At 42.0% G+C, this 17,369-nt stretch overlaps 1 protein-coding gene across 1 annotated transcript in view; it reads left to right on the top strand.

The window, feature by feature from the left end:
- The window catches only part of LOC118706018 (adenylate cyclase type 10-like), a 36,655-nt gene extending 27,550 nt beyond the window's left edge, over window positions 1-9,105 (top strand). Inside the window, 6 exon segments of the mRNA XM_045573160.1 lie at window positions 921-1,250; window positions 3,945-4,008; window positions 6,191-6,392; window positions 6,947-7,208; window positions 8,223-8,459; window positions 8,901-9,105. Coding sequence (XP_045429116.1) covers window positions 921-1,250; window positions 3,945-4,008; window positions 6,191-6,392; window positions 6,947-7,208; window positions 8,223-8,459; window positions 8,901-8,998 — 1,193 coding nt within the window. The 3' untranslated portion in view covers window positions 8,999-9,105.
- Window positions 9,106-17,369: the final 8,264 nt, after the last annotated feature.

The raw sequence follows: 17,369 nt of genomic DNA, 5'->3' as shown, positions 1-17,369 counted from the left end.
AGTGGGGATGGAATCTGTGTTGAGAAAGAGCATCAATATCATATATCAAGGGCCTAAGGCTCTTAAAGCTTATAACTAAGAAATGGGAAAATAATTATTTTAATCATGAAGGAACCATGGTTATAGTGAATGAATAGTTTGTTGTTGTTTTTCAGAATTGTCTTAATTTCAAGAATTCTAACTCCTTGTTAGCACCATGTGTCAATTTTTGGTTTAGAAAATATTGCCATAATCCTTTATTGGCTTCTAGGTAGAAATAATAAGAAAGAAGGATAAACTATTTCTAATTTTAGAAAGTCACAAAGAAGAGAAATATATGTGGTACTGAAACAGGTATTCTCAAATTCTCCATATGAAAGAATAAACTTGTGACATAGAATACTCAAATTACATATAATCCACAAATAATTTTCTTCTTATTTTGAAATATGTTTGGGCCTTACATTTGAACAGAGCATTTCGAATGATTTGATGTTTATAGTAATTTGTAATAAAAAAGCTCATTTTAGGAGGAACAACTGAGAAATCTATCCAAGTGTACTTCTTACCCCTAATAATTTCTTCGCCATGGTACTTTGTACTAGATATCATTCTCAGATTGGTGTAAAATTCTTTTTTTAATTTATATTTTATTGATTTTTTTACATCAATCAGCTGCCTCCTGCACACTCCCTACCAGGGATGTGCCCACAACCAAGGTACATGCCTTTGACCAGAATCGAACCTGGGACGGCAGGCCAATGCTCTATCCACTGAGCCAAACCAGTTTCGGCAGGTGTTAAATTCTTTATACAAAGTAGACAAATGGGAGTTGTAAATGAAATTTCTTTAAAACTAGCAGCATATGCTTAGGAGTTTCCTTCACTGTAGCATGCAAGGATTTTAAGGGAGGCTCTCACTTAGATTTTTCTGTATTTCAGATGCTGGCTCTCCTCTCAAGCAAAAAGAGGAACTATTCCTACCTCAACCTGAGGTGCTAGAATTTGGAGTGCCTCTATTATGGGAAGCTGCTTGGGAGCTGTGGCCCACGGCACAACAGAGAGCCCTGCATCTTGAATGTGCCTGCTTTCTCCAAGACTTGGCCTGCCGCTGTGGGAGTTGCCAGGGCGGGGACTTTGTCCCCGTCCACCGTTTTGCCATCTGTTCTACCAAGAGCTCCAGAGGGACATCCCCATTCTGCAGTTCCAAGGATACTGGCTCGGTGTTAACACAAGTGATCACAGACAGATTACAGCTTCCTTCTCCGCAAGGTAAACACAGAGGTCAGAAAGAGGATATATGGACGGCACCTCTCTTTATTCATAAGCTCAGATCTCTTCATCCAAAAGGTAAAATCACATTAGCAATCTGATTGTAATTGCCAATTAGCATTGGCAATCTGGGGTAATCTTTGGTAAATTCCTCAACCTCAGATAATTGAGAAAAATAGCAATATCATTTTACAGGGTTGTTGTACCAGGCACATGATCAGTACACATACATCTTAATTATTGTTTTTTATTGTTATAATTAATTATTCCACTCAGCACATATGTATGGAGTCAGTGTGTATCAGATGCAGTTAAGAATACAAAATGAATGAGCCTTGGTCCCTAAAATGATCTGTTTTGGGGGTGATACAGTCATATAGAGAATTCCAACATGGAAAAGGAGATGAAAATGGCCTACATAGGGGGTGGGTACCTAGAGAGGGGGCCGTTAGCCGACCCAAGGAATGAGTAGAAGAAGACTCTTCCTTGAGATACTGCCAGAAGTTAGACTTGGAGCATAGCCACTTAAGTAGTTTCCCAAAGCCTGTAACCCTTCTACCACATCTCAGGTAAGTGTTCATGTTTTTTTGTTTTAACATTTTCAGTGCATTTATCTTACAGGACATCCTATTTCATTGCCAGCAGCAATTAGAAAGTTTTTTCTTCATCCGTGTGAAATCTCCCTTCTGGCAACTTCACGCGTTTGTCAGAGTTGTGTCTTCTTCTATAGTTGAAAACAGCCATCAAGATCCAACCAATCTTCTCTCTTTCTACTTTGATGGAAGAAAAGTTGGTATTGGCAGGGGAGAGGGATATGAAAGAGATGGTGACGTATTGGAGGTAAAGGACTAAAATGAAGGCTTGGATCTATGATCCTAATACCTCTTCTAGATGTAACATCTGGTGACTCTGTGAAGGTAGGCCAGTAACCTGGAGAAATTGGTCATTGATTGATGCAGTCTATGAGCATTTGTACTTTTGCACTTTCTGAGGGGCAGAGGACAATAACAGTGAGTATCCTAGTCTGATATTGTGATGAGATTATGCTATCATCACATTTCCTATGTGGTCTTGGTTTTGAAGAGGTCAGTTTCAGCTTTGGATTAGACAGCCTGATCAATCTATATGAGAAAGGCTCCAGACCTTCCCAGCACAGTCAAACCCAGAAGAGGCCTCTGTGCACGGCACGCAGGTCCTGCACAGATCGAGAGGGTGCTGCTCACACAGGCTGTGAGGTGAAGGTGCATTGCATAGTGCTGCCGAACTCCAGTTTCTTAGTTACCTTATCCTTACCTGACATTATTTGACTTCAGAAAACTGGTACTTTTATTTAACACAAGTCCTCTCTACAGCGGTTCTCTTAGACACCTTCCTTTTCAATCCCACCACTCATGCTTCCAAGCCCTAACCCTAATATGTAACACTAGAGGCCTGGTGCATGAATTAGTACACCAGTGGGGTCCCTCGGCCTGGCCTCCAGGATCAGGCCAAAACTAGCTCTCTAACATCCCCTGAGATGTCCCAGATTGTGAGAGGGCATAAACCATGCTGAGGGACCCCACTGGTGCACAGTTGGGGCCAGGGAGGGATACGGGAGGTTGGCCAGACAGGAGGGACTGTGGGAGGGCACCAGGGCATGTCCAGCCTGTCTTGCTCAGTCCCGATCAGCTGGATCCCAGCAGCAAGCTAACCTACCAGTCAGAGCGTCTGCTCCCTGGTGGTCAGCACACATCATAGCGACTGGTTGACCAGTCGACTCTCTGCCCCTGGTGGTCAGTGCACATCATAGCAAGCAGTTGAGAGCCTTAGCATATCATTAGCATATTATGCTTTGATTAGTTGAACGGCCAACCAGTGGACTGGACACTTAGCATATTAGGCTTTTATTATATAGGATGTCAACATCATTACCAGTGTATTCCCAGTCTTTGCTTTTTTACCTTGGAGAAGGCAGATGTAAAGGATAGTCAAATCTGGAGGATAGAAGCTGTTGAAGGCCAACTAAGTAAGGTTGAAAACTTGTTGGCCACTAAGACTCTAGTGGACTGTGGCATCATGTGCTCTTGTGATTTTCTCATTAGGTCTTATGTTTTATGGTTCACTCTGCTGTGTCCATAAGCCCAATCATGACATTTTCAGGGATTCCTACTATTAGAAGTATCCATTAGCCAAAACCGGTTTGGCTCAGTGGTAGAGCGTTGGTCTGCGGACTGAAAGGTCCCGGGTTCGATTCCGGTCAAGGGCATGTACCTGGGTTGCGGGCACATCCCCAGTAGGGGGTGTGCAAGAAGCAGCTGATCGATGATTCTCTCTCATCGATGTTTCTAACTCTCTATTCCTCTCTCTTCCTCTCTATAAAAAAACCAATAAAATATATTTTTTTAAAAAAGAAGTATCCATCAAACCATTTTGTATTTCTTTATTTACCAATAGTGAGTACCTCCTGGGAATTAAGAACTGGTTTGGAAGGTTTAAGAACTAAAGGAATTACAAATCATTGCCTTTGAGAAATTTGCAATCAATTATCCTAATTTTGTGTGCAGGCAAATATTAAACCTAAACTTATTATTATAATGGGGAGGGTGTGGAAATTATGTCTAGAACTAAGCTGCAGAGGAAATATAGGAATTTAAAATGTCCTCAGTTAATTCAAACATAGATAACTAAAGATAATCCTCCTTTTTCTCCCTATAGATAGTGTTCAGTTCCAGACAAAACTGTCCATAAGTCGGAAGGCCTTCACAAGTGCACCTTGCAGGTAGATGGAGATGCTGAGAATGGGCTGGAGGGGGCAGAAAGTGAGATGCAGCTGACCACTACACTGGGCTCACCTCACCTGCAGACCAGGAAGGCATCTAACCACCTCAAATCTCTATTCCACTTCATAGAGATCTCAAAAGGCAATTTTGATTCTTTGTAGAGAATTTATTTCTTAGTGGTTAAAACTTCCAATAGCTTCCAAATGCATTGTACACATAGCAGAGGTTTTTTCATTCAGCTGTAAATTTGCCTTTTCAATTATTTTTGACCCCAGCTGATATTAAAATGATCTTATATTTCCTAACCATGTACCTCTGGTTTTCAAATGCCTGTCCCACTGATAGTAAATGTCCCTAACTTGAGTTCACCAGCCACACTGTAGTCTTCTCTATCTTATCCAACTTGATATCCTACTTTTCAAGCATACATCTATTCATATTTTATATGAATCACTTCCACACACGCCTGCGTGTCTGGTGCACACAATTCTCCTTTTTTAAAATACTAAGTGGCCTCCATCTCCTTCCACTTATCAGAATGTTCACAAGCCTTCAAAGCCCTCCTCAATGCCCACTTTTTTCAATCATTCCGTCTCAGAAACACCTGATCTTTTTTAAACTCATGGTACCTGTGGAAAGTGCACTGGACTAGTAGTCAGAGAGGTGAGCTCTAGTTTGGGTTTACCCAGTAGTTTTGAGTCCCTATATAAGTCACTTAAGCTCTCTCAATCTCAGTTTCTTCATCTGCAAAACGGTGGTAACTTTTGCCTGCTGGAATGACAGGGTTATCCTACCTTATAAAAGAGTAATATGCAAATTAGCCACCCCTCTACTCAAGCCATACCCACCAGCCATGCTCACCAGCCAATCAGAGCAAGCATGTAAATTAGCCCCAGCCAAGATGGCTACAGCCACAGAGAGCAGTTGAGAGAGGCTTGGGTTTCTCCCGCAATGGAAGCCAAGCTTTCCACACACCCTGGCTGGCCTAGGCCTCCACTCAAGGCTATAAAGTTTCAATTGTAGAAGGTAAATAAATTCCAGATACCAGGGCCTCCACTTGGGTCGCCAGGGGGCATGGCCGGCCTGCAAACTACTATAGGCCCCTCACCCAGGCCGCCCCACACCCCAAAGGAACCCCAACCCTGATCCGGGACACCCTTCAGGGCAAACCAGCTGGCCCTCAACCATGAACCAGGCCTCTATCCTATCTAATAAAAGAGTAATATGGAGATTGACCATCACTCCAACATACAAGCTGGCTGCCCCCATTTGGTCAAAGATCCTGCCCCTATGTGGATACAAAATGGCCACCACAAGATGGCCAGCAGGGAAGAGGGCAGTTGGGAGGCACCAGGCCTGTAAGGGAGGGTAGTTGAGAGGGACCAGGTCTGCAAGGGAGGGCAGTTGGAGGTGATCAACCCTGCAGGGGAGGGCAGTTAGGGGTGGCCAGGTGGGCAGAGGAGGGAAGTTGGGGGCAAACAGGCTGGCAGGGGAGCAGTTAGACATCAAACAGGCTGGCATGGGAGTAGTTAGGGGGTGATCAGGCTGGCAGGCAGAAGCGGTTAGGGGCAATCAGGAAGGCAGGCAGGCAAGAAGTTGGGATCCAGCAGTCCTGGATTGTGAAAGGGATGTCCGACTGCCCATTTAGACCCAATCCCACCGGTCTAAACAGGCAGTTTAACATCCTTTGAGATGTCCCACACTGGAGAGGGTGCAGGCTGGGCTGAGGGACACCCCCCTACCCTGTGCACAAATTTCATTCACTGGGCCTCTAGTTGCAAGATAAGATGATGGTGATATATAAGATAAATTCAGATGTGCTGTGACAAAGTTCGGATACCTAAGAGATAAATGTACCATTACTATTGCTTTCTATCAGTTGTGTTTATATTTAACACATTGTTAATTTACTCTTCAGGTGTGGTCGTTTCTCCATTTAGTTTGTGAGGTATTAGATTGGCTTTAGGTTTTTAAAAATCTGTAATAGGACTTTGCCATTATATCTTCAATAGATTAGGCTCCTGACTTTTAAAAACTTACAGAGTGATGGAGGAAAAGGATAGACAGAATTAATGAGTTATAAGGAAAGCTTCCTGGGAAACGTGGCTCAGAGTCCTGGTAATACCTAACAGCAGTGGCTGCACCTGGCCACTCTCATTTCTACATCTTCTCTCCACAAAGGTCAGAGGAAGAGTTCCTGGATGGAGTGAGCAGGAAGCTGGCTTAGGCCATCCCTGAGAAGACCTGTCGCTGTGAGGAAATCCTGAAGTTCGTGCTCTCGCCCCTCGCCCAGCACTGCCTGGTCATCGGAGCAAACACCTGTGCGTTTTATTACCTGCTGGAGGCTGCCGCCGCCTCCTTGGACCTGTCAGATAACCACATGGTGGGCAAGCTCTGCTTTCTGAGATGAGCCCTTTTACTTGGGGGATTCGATTGGATTTCTTACTATTAAGTTACCTGGAGAGAAAGTGGGAGAGAGAAAAGACCTGGAAAGGGTTTAGGACAGTGGTCGGCAAACCACAGCTCGAGAGCCACATGTGGCTCTTTGGCCCCTTGAGTGTGGCTCTTCCACAAAATACCATGTGTGGGCACATGTACAGTGCAATTGAAACTTTGTGGCCCATGCACAGAAGTCGGTTTTCAGCCTGGGCGAGTCTATTTTGAAGAAGTGGCATTAGAACACTCAAAGGGCCAAAGAGCCGTGGTTTGCCAACTACTGGTTTAGGAGAAAACATGAGTGGGAATGTGGGACTGAGAGAACACCAAGCTGCCGGCCCTGCCCCTGCCCGGCTGTGCGCAGTTCAGCTCCAAATTCTAACTCAAAATCCAACCTGATTGAAGTGCATATCTTGACCCTCGTCACATCCTTCCTCCAGTCTTTACTCCAGCATCATCTAAATCCTAATCCAGTTCCTCCATCCCTTGTCGGGTTTGGAGGCCTTCTTTTATTTGAGGAAGGCAAGCAGTCTTCTGGGCCAGCCCTCTGCATTTTCGTTTTTGAAAAAGCACAAGGTGAAGATCTGTCAGTTTGAGGAGGCCACTTTCTGCCATCTTCGGTCAGAGGTGAGAGCAGAGGTGACCTTGAAGTGTGGGTTATTTCTCCTTGATGGTTACCTTATTATTTCTTTTAAAATCCCTTTGATTTTTTGGGGGGTGTGTTTGTGTATGTGCAGTTATAAATGTGATAATATGATAAAAGGTCTACAAATTCAAAACCTGAAAATATATAATATGTAAAAAATGAAACAACCTTCATATGCCACCCCCAGCATAGTTAATAATCTGGCTATATGCACAGTCATATCATTATTATTTTGTTATTTTAAAAATAGAATCATATTCCTCATTCTCTTCTGTAGCTGACTTTTATTCTTAATAGTGAAGATTGAACATATTTGTGTGTTGGGATACATCTAATCACAGTTGTAGCTGCCAAGTTTTTCACTGTATGCGTATATCAAAGTTTACTTACCCATTCCATTCTTCAGGTGCACTATGGTGAATATTCTTGGAAATATCTCTTCTTTTGTGAGAATGTGTCTGTAAAAGACATTTTCAGAGGTGGAAATATGTAGTGAGGGAGAAGATATGATTTTACATTTAGTAAATATATTGCCAAATTGTTCACCAAAAATATATCAATTAGAGTTTTTTTATACTTCTTTACAGCCTTACCAACATCAGATACTATTAGTCTTTTAAAAACTTGCTAATACATTGGTACATTATTTTTACGAGTTTATTAGTCATTGATTTTTCTGTGAATTGCCTAGTAATGGGGTGCAATAAAACTGTGATGAATAACTGAAAGTTGCTAAGAAAGTAGATCTCAAAAGTTCTCATCACAATAAAAAGAAGATGTGTGGTGATGGGCATTAATTTATTTTGACAATTATTTTGTAGTATATCCATATAATGAATCATGTACAACTGAAACTAATACAATGTTATATGCTGTTTAGATCTCCAGCTACTGCCCAACACCATTGAAACATTAACCATCAGCCCTTCTCCGTGGACCAGTTCTGGCAAGTGTAATATGGCACATCTCCCTACAGCTCTGCCTTCTGCATCTACGACATTCTGGTTCCTCTGTTCAAACCAACTTTCTGTGCCTACTTGTTCCTCCGGCCTGAGTGAGTGTGCTGAGTTGGGGCTGTTGTAAGAGCTGATAGAGGGGGGTGGAGGGAGGGAAAGTGCTAATCCCGGAGTTAATGGATCCTTCTTTCCTTTCAGTACTTTAAGGAGTTTTTCTCTCGATGTGTGACCTGCCCTGTCTATCACCGGTGGGTCTCTGAGCTGAAAGCCTCTGTAATGAGATATGGAAAGAGAGAAGTCATGTCCTTGACTAACTTCATCAGGCCTTTGGACACCTGCTTGATCAGGATTTGGATAGAGGGAGAATTCCTGGAGGAAAACAAATCCTTTGATGGAAATTTAGCAATGCAGAGTAAGCATTCCTTCCTTGAACCCTTGTCTGAGAGACACAAAGAACAGTCTCCTATTTCTACTCACAAGCAGCCAAAGGCTTCACCTCCAAAATAAGAAGGGACCCAGCCTGGACCCATTGCTACGTAGTGTAAGAGCCTCTCTCAGGCTTTTGCTTCAGCATCTGGAATCCTAAGTATAGGAAGTTCCTCCTCGGTCCCAGCTTACACAAGATTGTTCCCTTGAAGGTCACTAAGGGAGAATGTAGGCCTTAGAAATCACAGTGCAATGTCTGTGAAGGTAAACGGTAAGATATAGACAAGAAAAAGAGGGAAAGGAATATATTATAGTATCTTGCCTCAGGGCCCAGCAAATTGTCTCCTTTTACAGGGTCATGAGTTAAGTCTGTATTTGCTGAGAATATTCTTCATGTTTGTGATCTTCTTTATGTTTCTGGTTCCAGGGTTTGACAGAGTGACTGATACTAAGGAGAACAGGGATAAAGAAGAAATTCAAGAATATAATATTAAAACAACAAAAAATCATCTGAAGGGATCATGATTCTCTTATTGTATATAACACAAAGAAATGCCTCAAGTTCTCCTTTTTAAGATACTGTATATTTTAAAATATACTGTATATTTTAATAAAAGCCTGTGTTTCTGGCCCTCACTGGTTTGTCTCAGTGGATAGAGCATCAGCCTACGATTGAAGGATCCTGGGTTCAATTCTGGTCAAGGCATGTGCCTGGGTTGCCCACTCAATCCCTAGTGGGGAGTATGTAGGAGGCAGCCAATCAATGATTCTCTCTCATCATTGATGTTTCTATTTCTCTTCCTCTCCCATCCTCTCGGAAATCAATAAAAATATATGTCTATACTAATAAAAGGGTAATATGCTAATTAGACTAGGTCAACTGACCATCTTCCAGACATCTGACTTCCTTCTGGACAAAGCCATGGTGGTGGGGGCCTAGGCAGAGGCAGTTAGGGGTGATCAGGCCATCAGGGGAGGGCAGTTAGGGGCAATCAGGCAGGCAGAGGCAGTTAGGGGGATCAAGCCTGCAGGAGAGGGGAGTTGGGAGCAACCAGGCTGGCAGGGGAGGGTAGTTGGGGGCAAGATCAGATCAGCAGGGGAGGGCCATTGGGGGCAAGATGAGGCCTCCAGGAGAGGGCAGTTAGGGGCAATCAGGCAGGCAGGCAGAGGCAGTTAGGAGCAATCAGGCAGGAAGGCAGGTGAGCAGTTAGGAGCCAGTGGTCCCAGATTTGTGAGAGCGATGTCCCTCAAGGGGTTCCTAATTGGAGAGGGTGCAGGCAGGGATGAGGGACAAAATTTGTGCACTGGGCTACTAGTATCTACACTAATAAAAGAGAAAGATGCAAATTGACCATATCTTTGAGGTGTCCACCAGCCAATCAGGAGTGAGTATGCAAATTAACCCAACAAAGATGGTGGGTTAATTTGTATACACAGGTACTGAGCATCTAGGGGCAGGGTGTTCCACACCATCCCAGCAGCTCTGCGCCTCTGGGCAGCATGGGAAGGCAAAAGGCAACTCTGAGCCAGAGCGAAGGTGGTGCTGGCAGCCAGGAGAAGGAAGGCCCATTCTTGCATGAATCTTTGTGCATCAGGCCTTTAGTGTTTATAAAAAAGCCTGTGTATCTGAAGCATGAAATTTAGATCTTAACTCTGGACTGTCATTTGCACAACTGTAGAGAAATTGAAACTGGGATAGATCAGAGGTCTGGGAGACTTTCTGATTCCATCACCGATAAGGTTGGATCCATTAGCAGTCAGGAAACAGCCCTAACGAAGAGGTCATTACAAAGGAAGGCTGGCAGTGTGGGTGCTTTGGTGCTGACCACTTTAGGCACAGGTGTGGAAATGGCTGCTAAGAAACCAAGGAATGTCCTGGCTAGTTTGGCTCAGTGGATAGAGTGTCAGCCTATGGACTGAAGGGTCCCGGGTTTGATTCTGGCCAAGGGCACTTGACTGAGTGTGGGCTCGGTCCCCATTGGAGGGAATGTGGAAGGCAGCAGACCAATGATTATCTTTTATCACTGATGTTTCTATCTCTCTCTCCCTCTCCCTTCCTCTCTGAAATAAATAAAAAGAAAAGAAAAAAGAAACCAAAGAATCACAGTGGGAATTTGTTTCTCCTTTGTGGTGTACGATTTGGGCATTTCCTTCTCATGTTTCTCATACTGAAATTGCCAGAGGGTATATGACTCCAGCTCTTCTCTTCATTCTCCCCTTTTGGAGCTGCTGTCTTTGGCCTTTATCTGTTTGATGGTCTTTCTTCCACAGAGTATGACCTTCCCACTGATTTTTATGCTTATAACTCAATCATCTAGTGTTCATAAAGTCAGTTAACTAATGATATGATAGCTATCATTTATCCTTCACTCTGTGCTTGAAGTACATTCTTTAAATCCTCATATCAATTCTGTGAAGCAAGTATTTTTATTACTCCCATTTTATAGATGAAGCTAAAGCTTAGAAAGGTTTTGCTCTAAGAAACAGCCACAAAATGGTGGAGCTGGGATTCTAACTCCAATTTAATTCCAGAGTTTACACTCATAACCATTAGGCTCCACTGGCTTTCCTGGGACCTAGCCTATAGTCAGCTACCCTGCACTTAGGCTTCAGTATTCTGTTTAAATGACCACAGTCAGAACTTTAAGGATGTTTGGGAAAGGGAGGCCTGGACTTTTAAATTGTCCTGTCTAGTCTACACATACCCTTCTAACCTCCTCTTGTTAACCTCCTCCTTCCCCCTCCATGCCCCTCTTGTTTCCCTTCCATTTTTCCACCTCTTACCCCCTGCTTCCTTTCTCCTCTTCTACTCCTTTAAATTTCCAAGAGGCAGTATAGAGTAGTGGTCAGGAGCAAAGACTCTGAGCCAGGCAGCATAAGTCAAATTTTAACTGCTACATATTAGCTGTGTTACTTTCATCATATAATTTATTTCCTTTATGCTTCACTTTTCTGTAAGTAAGGATTAAAAAGATTGTCATTGTGAAGATTAAATACATATAAAGTGCTAGAACAGTGCCTGGCACATAGTAGGCACTCAAGAGATGTTAGCTGTTATTATCAATTTAATTTTTATATTTATATTTAAAAATAGATAATACATTTATGTGGTATAAAATTTAAAGAACAAAAGTATATACGGGAGAAAGGTTCCCATTCTTGTCCTCCAGCCACAAGCTTCCCTCCCCAGAGCTGATGTGTGTTACCCTTCCAGTGTGTCCTTGTAAAATGTATTCTATGCACATGCAAGCTACGGTATATATTTGCTGAACCCTTCTTTCCCACAATATACTAATAAGACATTGCTCTTTCTTTTTTTGCATTTATTTCCCTTTTGGAAAATTTTAAAAGAATTTTATTGAAAATGGGAACATCTGTATAGTGTAAACAATAAAAATAAAGTTTAAAAAGTTCCAAACCCCATTCATCGTCCTTTATCTCAGATTCCATCATAGCCTATTCTTGATCAGTAACTCAAAACAACAGAAAACAATGAAGAACAAAGAACAAAGGAAATCTGTAATTTTTATTCTAAAAAAGTAACAAATTTTAGCCCTGGCCAGTGTGGCTTAGTTGGTTGGAGAGTCATCCTGTACCCAAAAGGTGACAGGTTCAATTCCAGGTCAAGGCACATACCTAGATTATGGGTTCTGTCCCTGGTCAGGTGCATGCAGGAGGCAACCAATCTCTCTCTCTCTCTCTCTCTCTCTCTCTCTCTCTCTCTCTCTCTCTCTCTCTCTCTCTCTCTCCACCCTCTCTTTTTTTCTCTCTAAACTCAATAAATTGACTTACATTAATTCATTAAAAAGTAAATTTTATACAACTCTTTACCACCTTTTATATTCTGAAATTTATTCTCCACATACACAAAATAATTTGTTTGATATTGTAATAATATTGATTAGAAACCAACAAAGGTTTAACTCTACCTGCTCCAAATAGCAATATAATCTTACATTAAGATATTGAACCACTTTAATGAAAGTATTAGTTTAAAAGATTATAATTACTAACATGAACTTTCTTGATGAGGTTTTTAAAAATATATTTATTGATTTTTTTACAGAGAGAAAGGGATAGGGATAGAGAGTTAGAAACATCAATGAGAGAGAAACATTGATTAGCTGCCTCCTGCACACCTCCTACTGGGATGTGCCCGCAACCAAGGTACATGCCCTTGACTGGAATCGGACCTGGGACCTTTCAGTCCACAGGCCGACGCTCTATCTACTGAGCCAAACCGGTTAGGGATCTTGATGAGTTTTTGTTGAATTTTATCAAGCCTTTTTATCATCTATACAGATGTAGTTATGTTTCTTTTCCTTATTCATTTAATGTGTTAAATCATGGTAATGTTTTCTAACTATTTTTAAAGAGGAGAAAAACGAATTTTATTGAGATAAAATTTACCCTTTCAAGGTGTGCAATTTAGTACATCACAACACTGTGCAACCATTGCCACTAAGTCCAGAACATTGGTAGCACCCCAAGTAAGAAACTCAGTACCCATTAGTAGTCACTCTTCAGGCCCCCTTACCCAGACTCCTAGGTTTGGATTATTCTAGAAATAAAACTGATTTTTATATATTGATTTTGTAGCCTAAAACTTTTCTGAACTCATTTACTAACTCTAAGTTTTTTTGTGGATTCCTTAGAATTTTCTACGTACAAGATTATGTTATGTAAATAGAGATAATTTTACTTCTTCCTTTCCAATCTGGATGTCTTTTATTTCCTTTTCTTGCCTGATTGCACTTGCTAGACCTCTAATACAATGTTGAATACAAGTGGAAAGAATTAACATTCTTATTGTTCTCAGTCTTAGGGGGAAAGCTTTAAGCATGGTGTTAGCTGTGAGTTTTTGTAGATGCCTTTTTATCAAGTTAAGAAAATTTCCTGCTAGTTTGTTGAATGTTTTGTGTGTGTGTGTGTGTGTGTGTGTGTGTGTGTGGTTTTTTTTTTTGTTTTGTTTTGTTTTGTTTTTTTTATCATAACAGAGTGTTGAATTCTGTCAAATGCTTTTTCTTCATCTATTGAAATGACCATGTGGTTTTTAGTAATCTTTTCTATTTGTTTCTCTGTCTTCTTTTATTGTGGTATTTTATTTTTATTTTATTTTTATTTTATTTCTTTTAGTATTTGGGGGTCTACATTCATGAGGGATGTTTTCTTATGATCTTTGTCTAGTTTGTGCATCAAGGTAAAACTGGCTTCATAGAATGAGTTGGGAAGTATTCCTTTATTTTCTATTTTTTGGAAGAGTTTGTAAAGGACTGGTTTTAAAATTCTTTCAGTATTTGGTAAAATTCACCAGTGAAGCCATCTGAGCCTGGGTTTCTCCTTGCAGGAATTTTTTTAATGAATTAAACCTCAACTTGTTACTAGTCTATTCAGACTTTCTATTTCCTCTTGAGTGAGTTTTAGTAATTTGTGTCTTTCTAGGAATTTGTCTATTTCATCTAGGACAGTGGTCAGCAAACTCATTAGTCAATAGAGCCAAATACCAAAAGTACAACGATGGAAATTTCTTTTGAGAGCCGAAAACCGACTTCTGCGCATGGGCCACAGTTTCAATCGCACTGTACGTGCATGCCCACACGTGGTATTTTGTGGAAGAGCCACACTCAAGGGGCCAAAGAGCCGCATGTGGCACTCGAGCCGCAGTTTGCCAACCACTGATCTAGTTATCTAATTTGTTTGTATACAGTTGTTCATACTATTCTTTATAATCCTTTTGTATCTCATAAGGTCAGTAGTTCTTCCTCCACTTTCATTCCTAATTTTGTAATTTGAGTCTTTTTTTTTTTCTTGGCCAGTTGAGCTAAATTTGTTAATTTTGTTGATCTTTTCAATGGGTCTTAAAAACAGAGAGACATAGGTGTGAGAGAGAAACTTTGCTCAGTTACCTCCCAAACAGGAATGGAACATACAACCTAGGTATATGCCCTGATTGGGAATCAAACCCACAACCTTTTAGTGTATAGGGTGACACTCCAACCAACTGAGCTACATGTCCAAGGCATTTAGAAATGTTTTAATGTTTTACATATTTATTAGTTTCCAAAGTCATTTATAACTTCATTCCATTGTGGTCAGAAGACATACTTTGTATGATTTCAATCTTTTAAATTTATTGAGACTTATTTATGGTCAAACATATTATCTCTCCTGGAGAATACTGCATAGATATGCTGTTGTTAGAGTGTTTTACAGATGTCTGCTAGGTCTAGTTAATTTATGATGTTCACATCTGCTATTACCTTGTTGCTATTCCACTTAACTTGTTTTATCCATTATTGAAAACTAGAGGCCTGGTGCATGAAAGTTCATGCACTGGAGTGGGGGGGAGCTCGCATCCCTCAGCCTAGCCCACTCCCTTTCACAGTCTGGGAGCCCTCAGGGGCAGGAGGCAACCCAGAGATCAGGGAAAGGCGACGCTTCCATAACACCTCTGCTGCTGCCACTGCTGGCAACTCAAGCTTCGGCTGGCTCTGGTTACCTCAGCCTCAGGCAGCTACCATCCAACGCTTACCTGTGTCTTGGGCATTGGGTGGGAAGCCGTTATTTGAGGCTTGCCTGTACCTGGAGGGCTGAGGGGACTGGGGGAGTCTGGAGGCAGGTGTGTGAAGTGGCCGGACCCACCTGGGGGTGGGCATGGCCATACCTCATGCCTGTTCCCCTGGTGGGGCAAAGAACTGGATGCTGCCATATTTGAGGGTGTGGTATTCAATTAGCATACTCCCTCCTTATTGGCTGTGGGCACTGCCATCTTTGTGAGGGTGTGACAGTCAATTAACATATTTCCTCTTTATTAGATAGGATGGGATTTTGAAGACTACAGCTATTACTGTTTGTCTATTTTTCCCTTCAGTTCTGTCAGTTTTTGCTTCAAGTATTTTGAAATTTTGTTAGAAACATATATTTATATTATTACCAGATGCACAAAATTTGTGCACGGGGTGGGGTCCCTTGCCCCAGCCTGCACCCTCTCACAATCAGGGGATGTCCACTGCCAGTTTAGGCCTAATCACAAACCAGGACCACTGGCTCCTAACTGCTGGCCTGCCTTCCTGCCTGATCACCCCTAACCACTCACCTGCCTGCCTGATCTCCCCTAACTGCTTGCCTGCCTATCTGATTATCCCTAACCACTCGCATACCTGCCTAATTGCCCCTAACCCACATGTGTCAAACACAAGGCCCACGGGCCAAATCCGTCCCGCCAGGCCTTGCAATGTGGTCCGCACCGCACTGTCATCACTGCATTCCGCTGCGTTTCCATCACAATGACAGTTTATGACTGTTCAGTAAACCATTCGGCCCGCGATTTAGGCTGGATTTTAGATTTTGGCCCCTTCTCTGATTGAGTTCGACACCCCTACCCTAACCATTCCCTTCCTTGACTGATCACCCCTAACTGCTCACCTGCCTGCCAGATCGCCCCTACCTCTGCCTTGGCCCCACTGCTGCAGCTTCGTCCTGAAGAACTTCCAGAATGGCGTCCAGAAGATCATTTGGCTGTCCAGTCTAATTATCATATTACACTTTTATTGTTATAGATATCTTCTTGATGGATTGACTCCAACATAATTAGAAACTATACTTCTTTGGTCACTGGTAAAAATTTTTTAAATCGATTTGATCTGATATTAATATAGTCACTCCAACTCTCTAACTAGTTTGCATGATGTTTTTCCATCCTTTTACTTCTAACTAATATGTGTTTTTTAATCTAATATTTGTCTCCTGTAGTCAGCATATAGTTGGAACATGTAGTTTTTAATTCATCTGCCAATCTCTGTCTTTTAATTGGAATGTTTAGTCTGTTTACATTCAATGTAATTATTCATAAGATAGGATTTATGTCTGCCATCATATGTTTTCTATTTGTCTTATTTCACCACTGTCTTTTGTTATATTAAATAGGTACTTTTAATTTAACTTAATTTTTAATTTCTTTATCATGAGCAATGATAGAATTAATGTATTTCCCTTCTCTCCTTCCCTCTTCTCCCCCAGCCAGTTGATCCTCTTCTTTAGTATTTTCCCTTGTACTGCTAAATATGCTTTTGCTTCTGTTGGGTTATGAAAAGTTCAAAATACATTTAGGTCAGGGTAAGTTTTATCCAGAAGCGTTCTTTTTTAGACTTCTTTCTGCCCTTCCTCCTCATTCTCCCCCAACATGGCAAGTCCTCAGTCATCTTAGCCAGGGGACAATGAGGGCTTAGTTGATTGGTGGGCTGTTTCCTCCACAAGGGTCAGAAGTAAATTTAGGTTCTGTCACAGATCAGACTCTATCAGGGACACTCAGAACATCCTGCCAGAGCTCCCCAAAAATAGCACCACTGGGCTTACACAGCTGGAGCCCAGGGCAGGATGCTCTGTCCCTTCTCCCGAGGTGCCTAGACCAAGCTAGGGCCCCTCCAGATGGTGGCAACTCTTCATGCCTAGCTCTCCATGATTATAAGAACAGTGGATTCCTGAGCACCTCCTCCTCTCCACTTAAGTCTCTCATCTCAATATGGGCAAATGTTTTTCAACTTGAACTGTTTCAAGAGAAATCCTAGCAGAAATCTTAAAGGCCTAGATTAGCTTTCATTTATATTTAACCATGACCACAGCCTTACCGTCCACACTTCCCTCCCTCCCCCATGCCTTTTCTCCACTGGGCTCTTTCCAAGCTCCCGAGTTCTGGCCAAAGGGTATAGTGTTGGATAGCCACCCAGAGAGAGAGGCAGCTCTGCTCAAGGTCCGCACAGATCCTTCTCTCCTGGCATTTGAAAATCCAGGAATAATACTGATACATATTTCCATTTCTGTCCTTATTCCTGCTTCTTTTCAGCCCCCTCTCTCACACCTCCATCTGTCCTGAGTCTCCTTTAATCATTATCCCCCT

The sequence above is a fragment of the Pipistrellus kuhlii genome, unplaced genomic scaffold, assembly GCF_014108245.1.
Source record: "Pipistrellus kuhlii isolate mPipKuh1 unplaced genomic scaffold, mPipKuh1.p scaffold_m20_p_5, whole genome shotgun sequence".
In the NCBI taxonomy this organism is placed as follows: domain Eukaryota; kingdom Metazoa; phylum Chordata; class Mammalia; order Chiroptera; family Vespertilionidae; genus Pipistrellus; species Pipistrellus kuhlii.
Note: the sequence above shows the minus strand (reverse complement) of the source record. Positions and strands in the feature narration are given on the sequence as shown.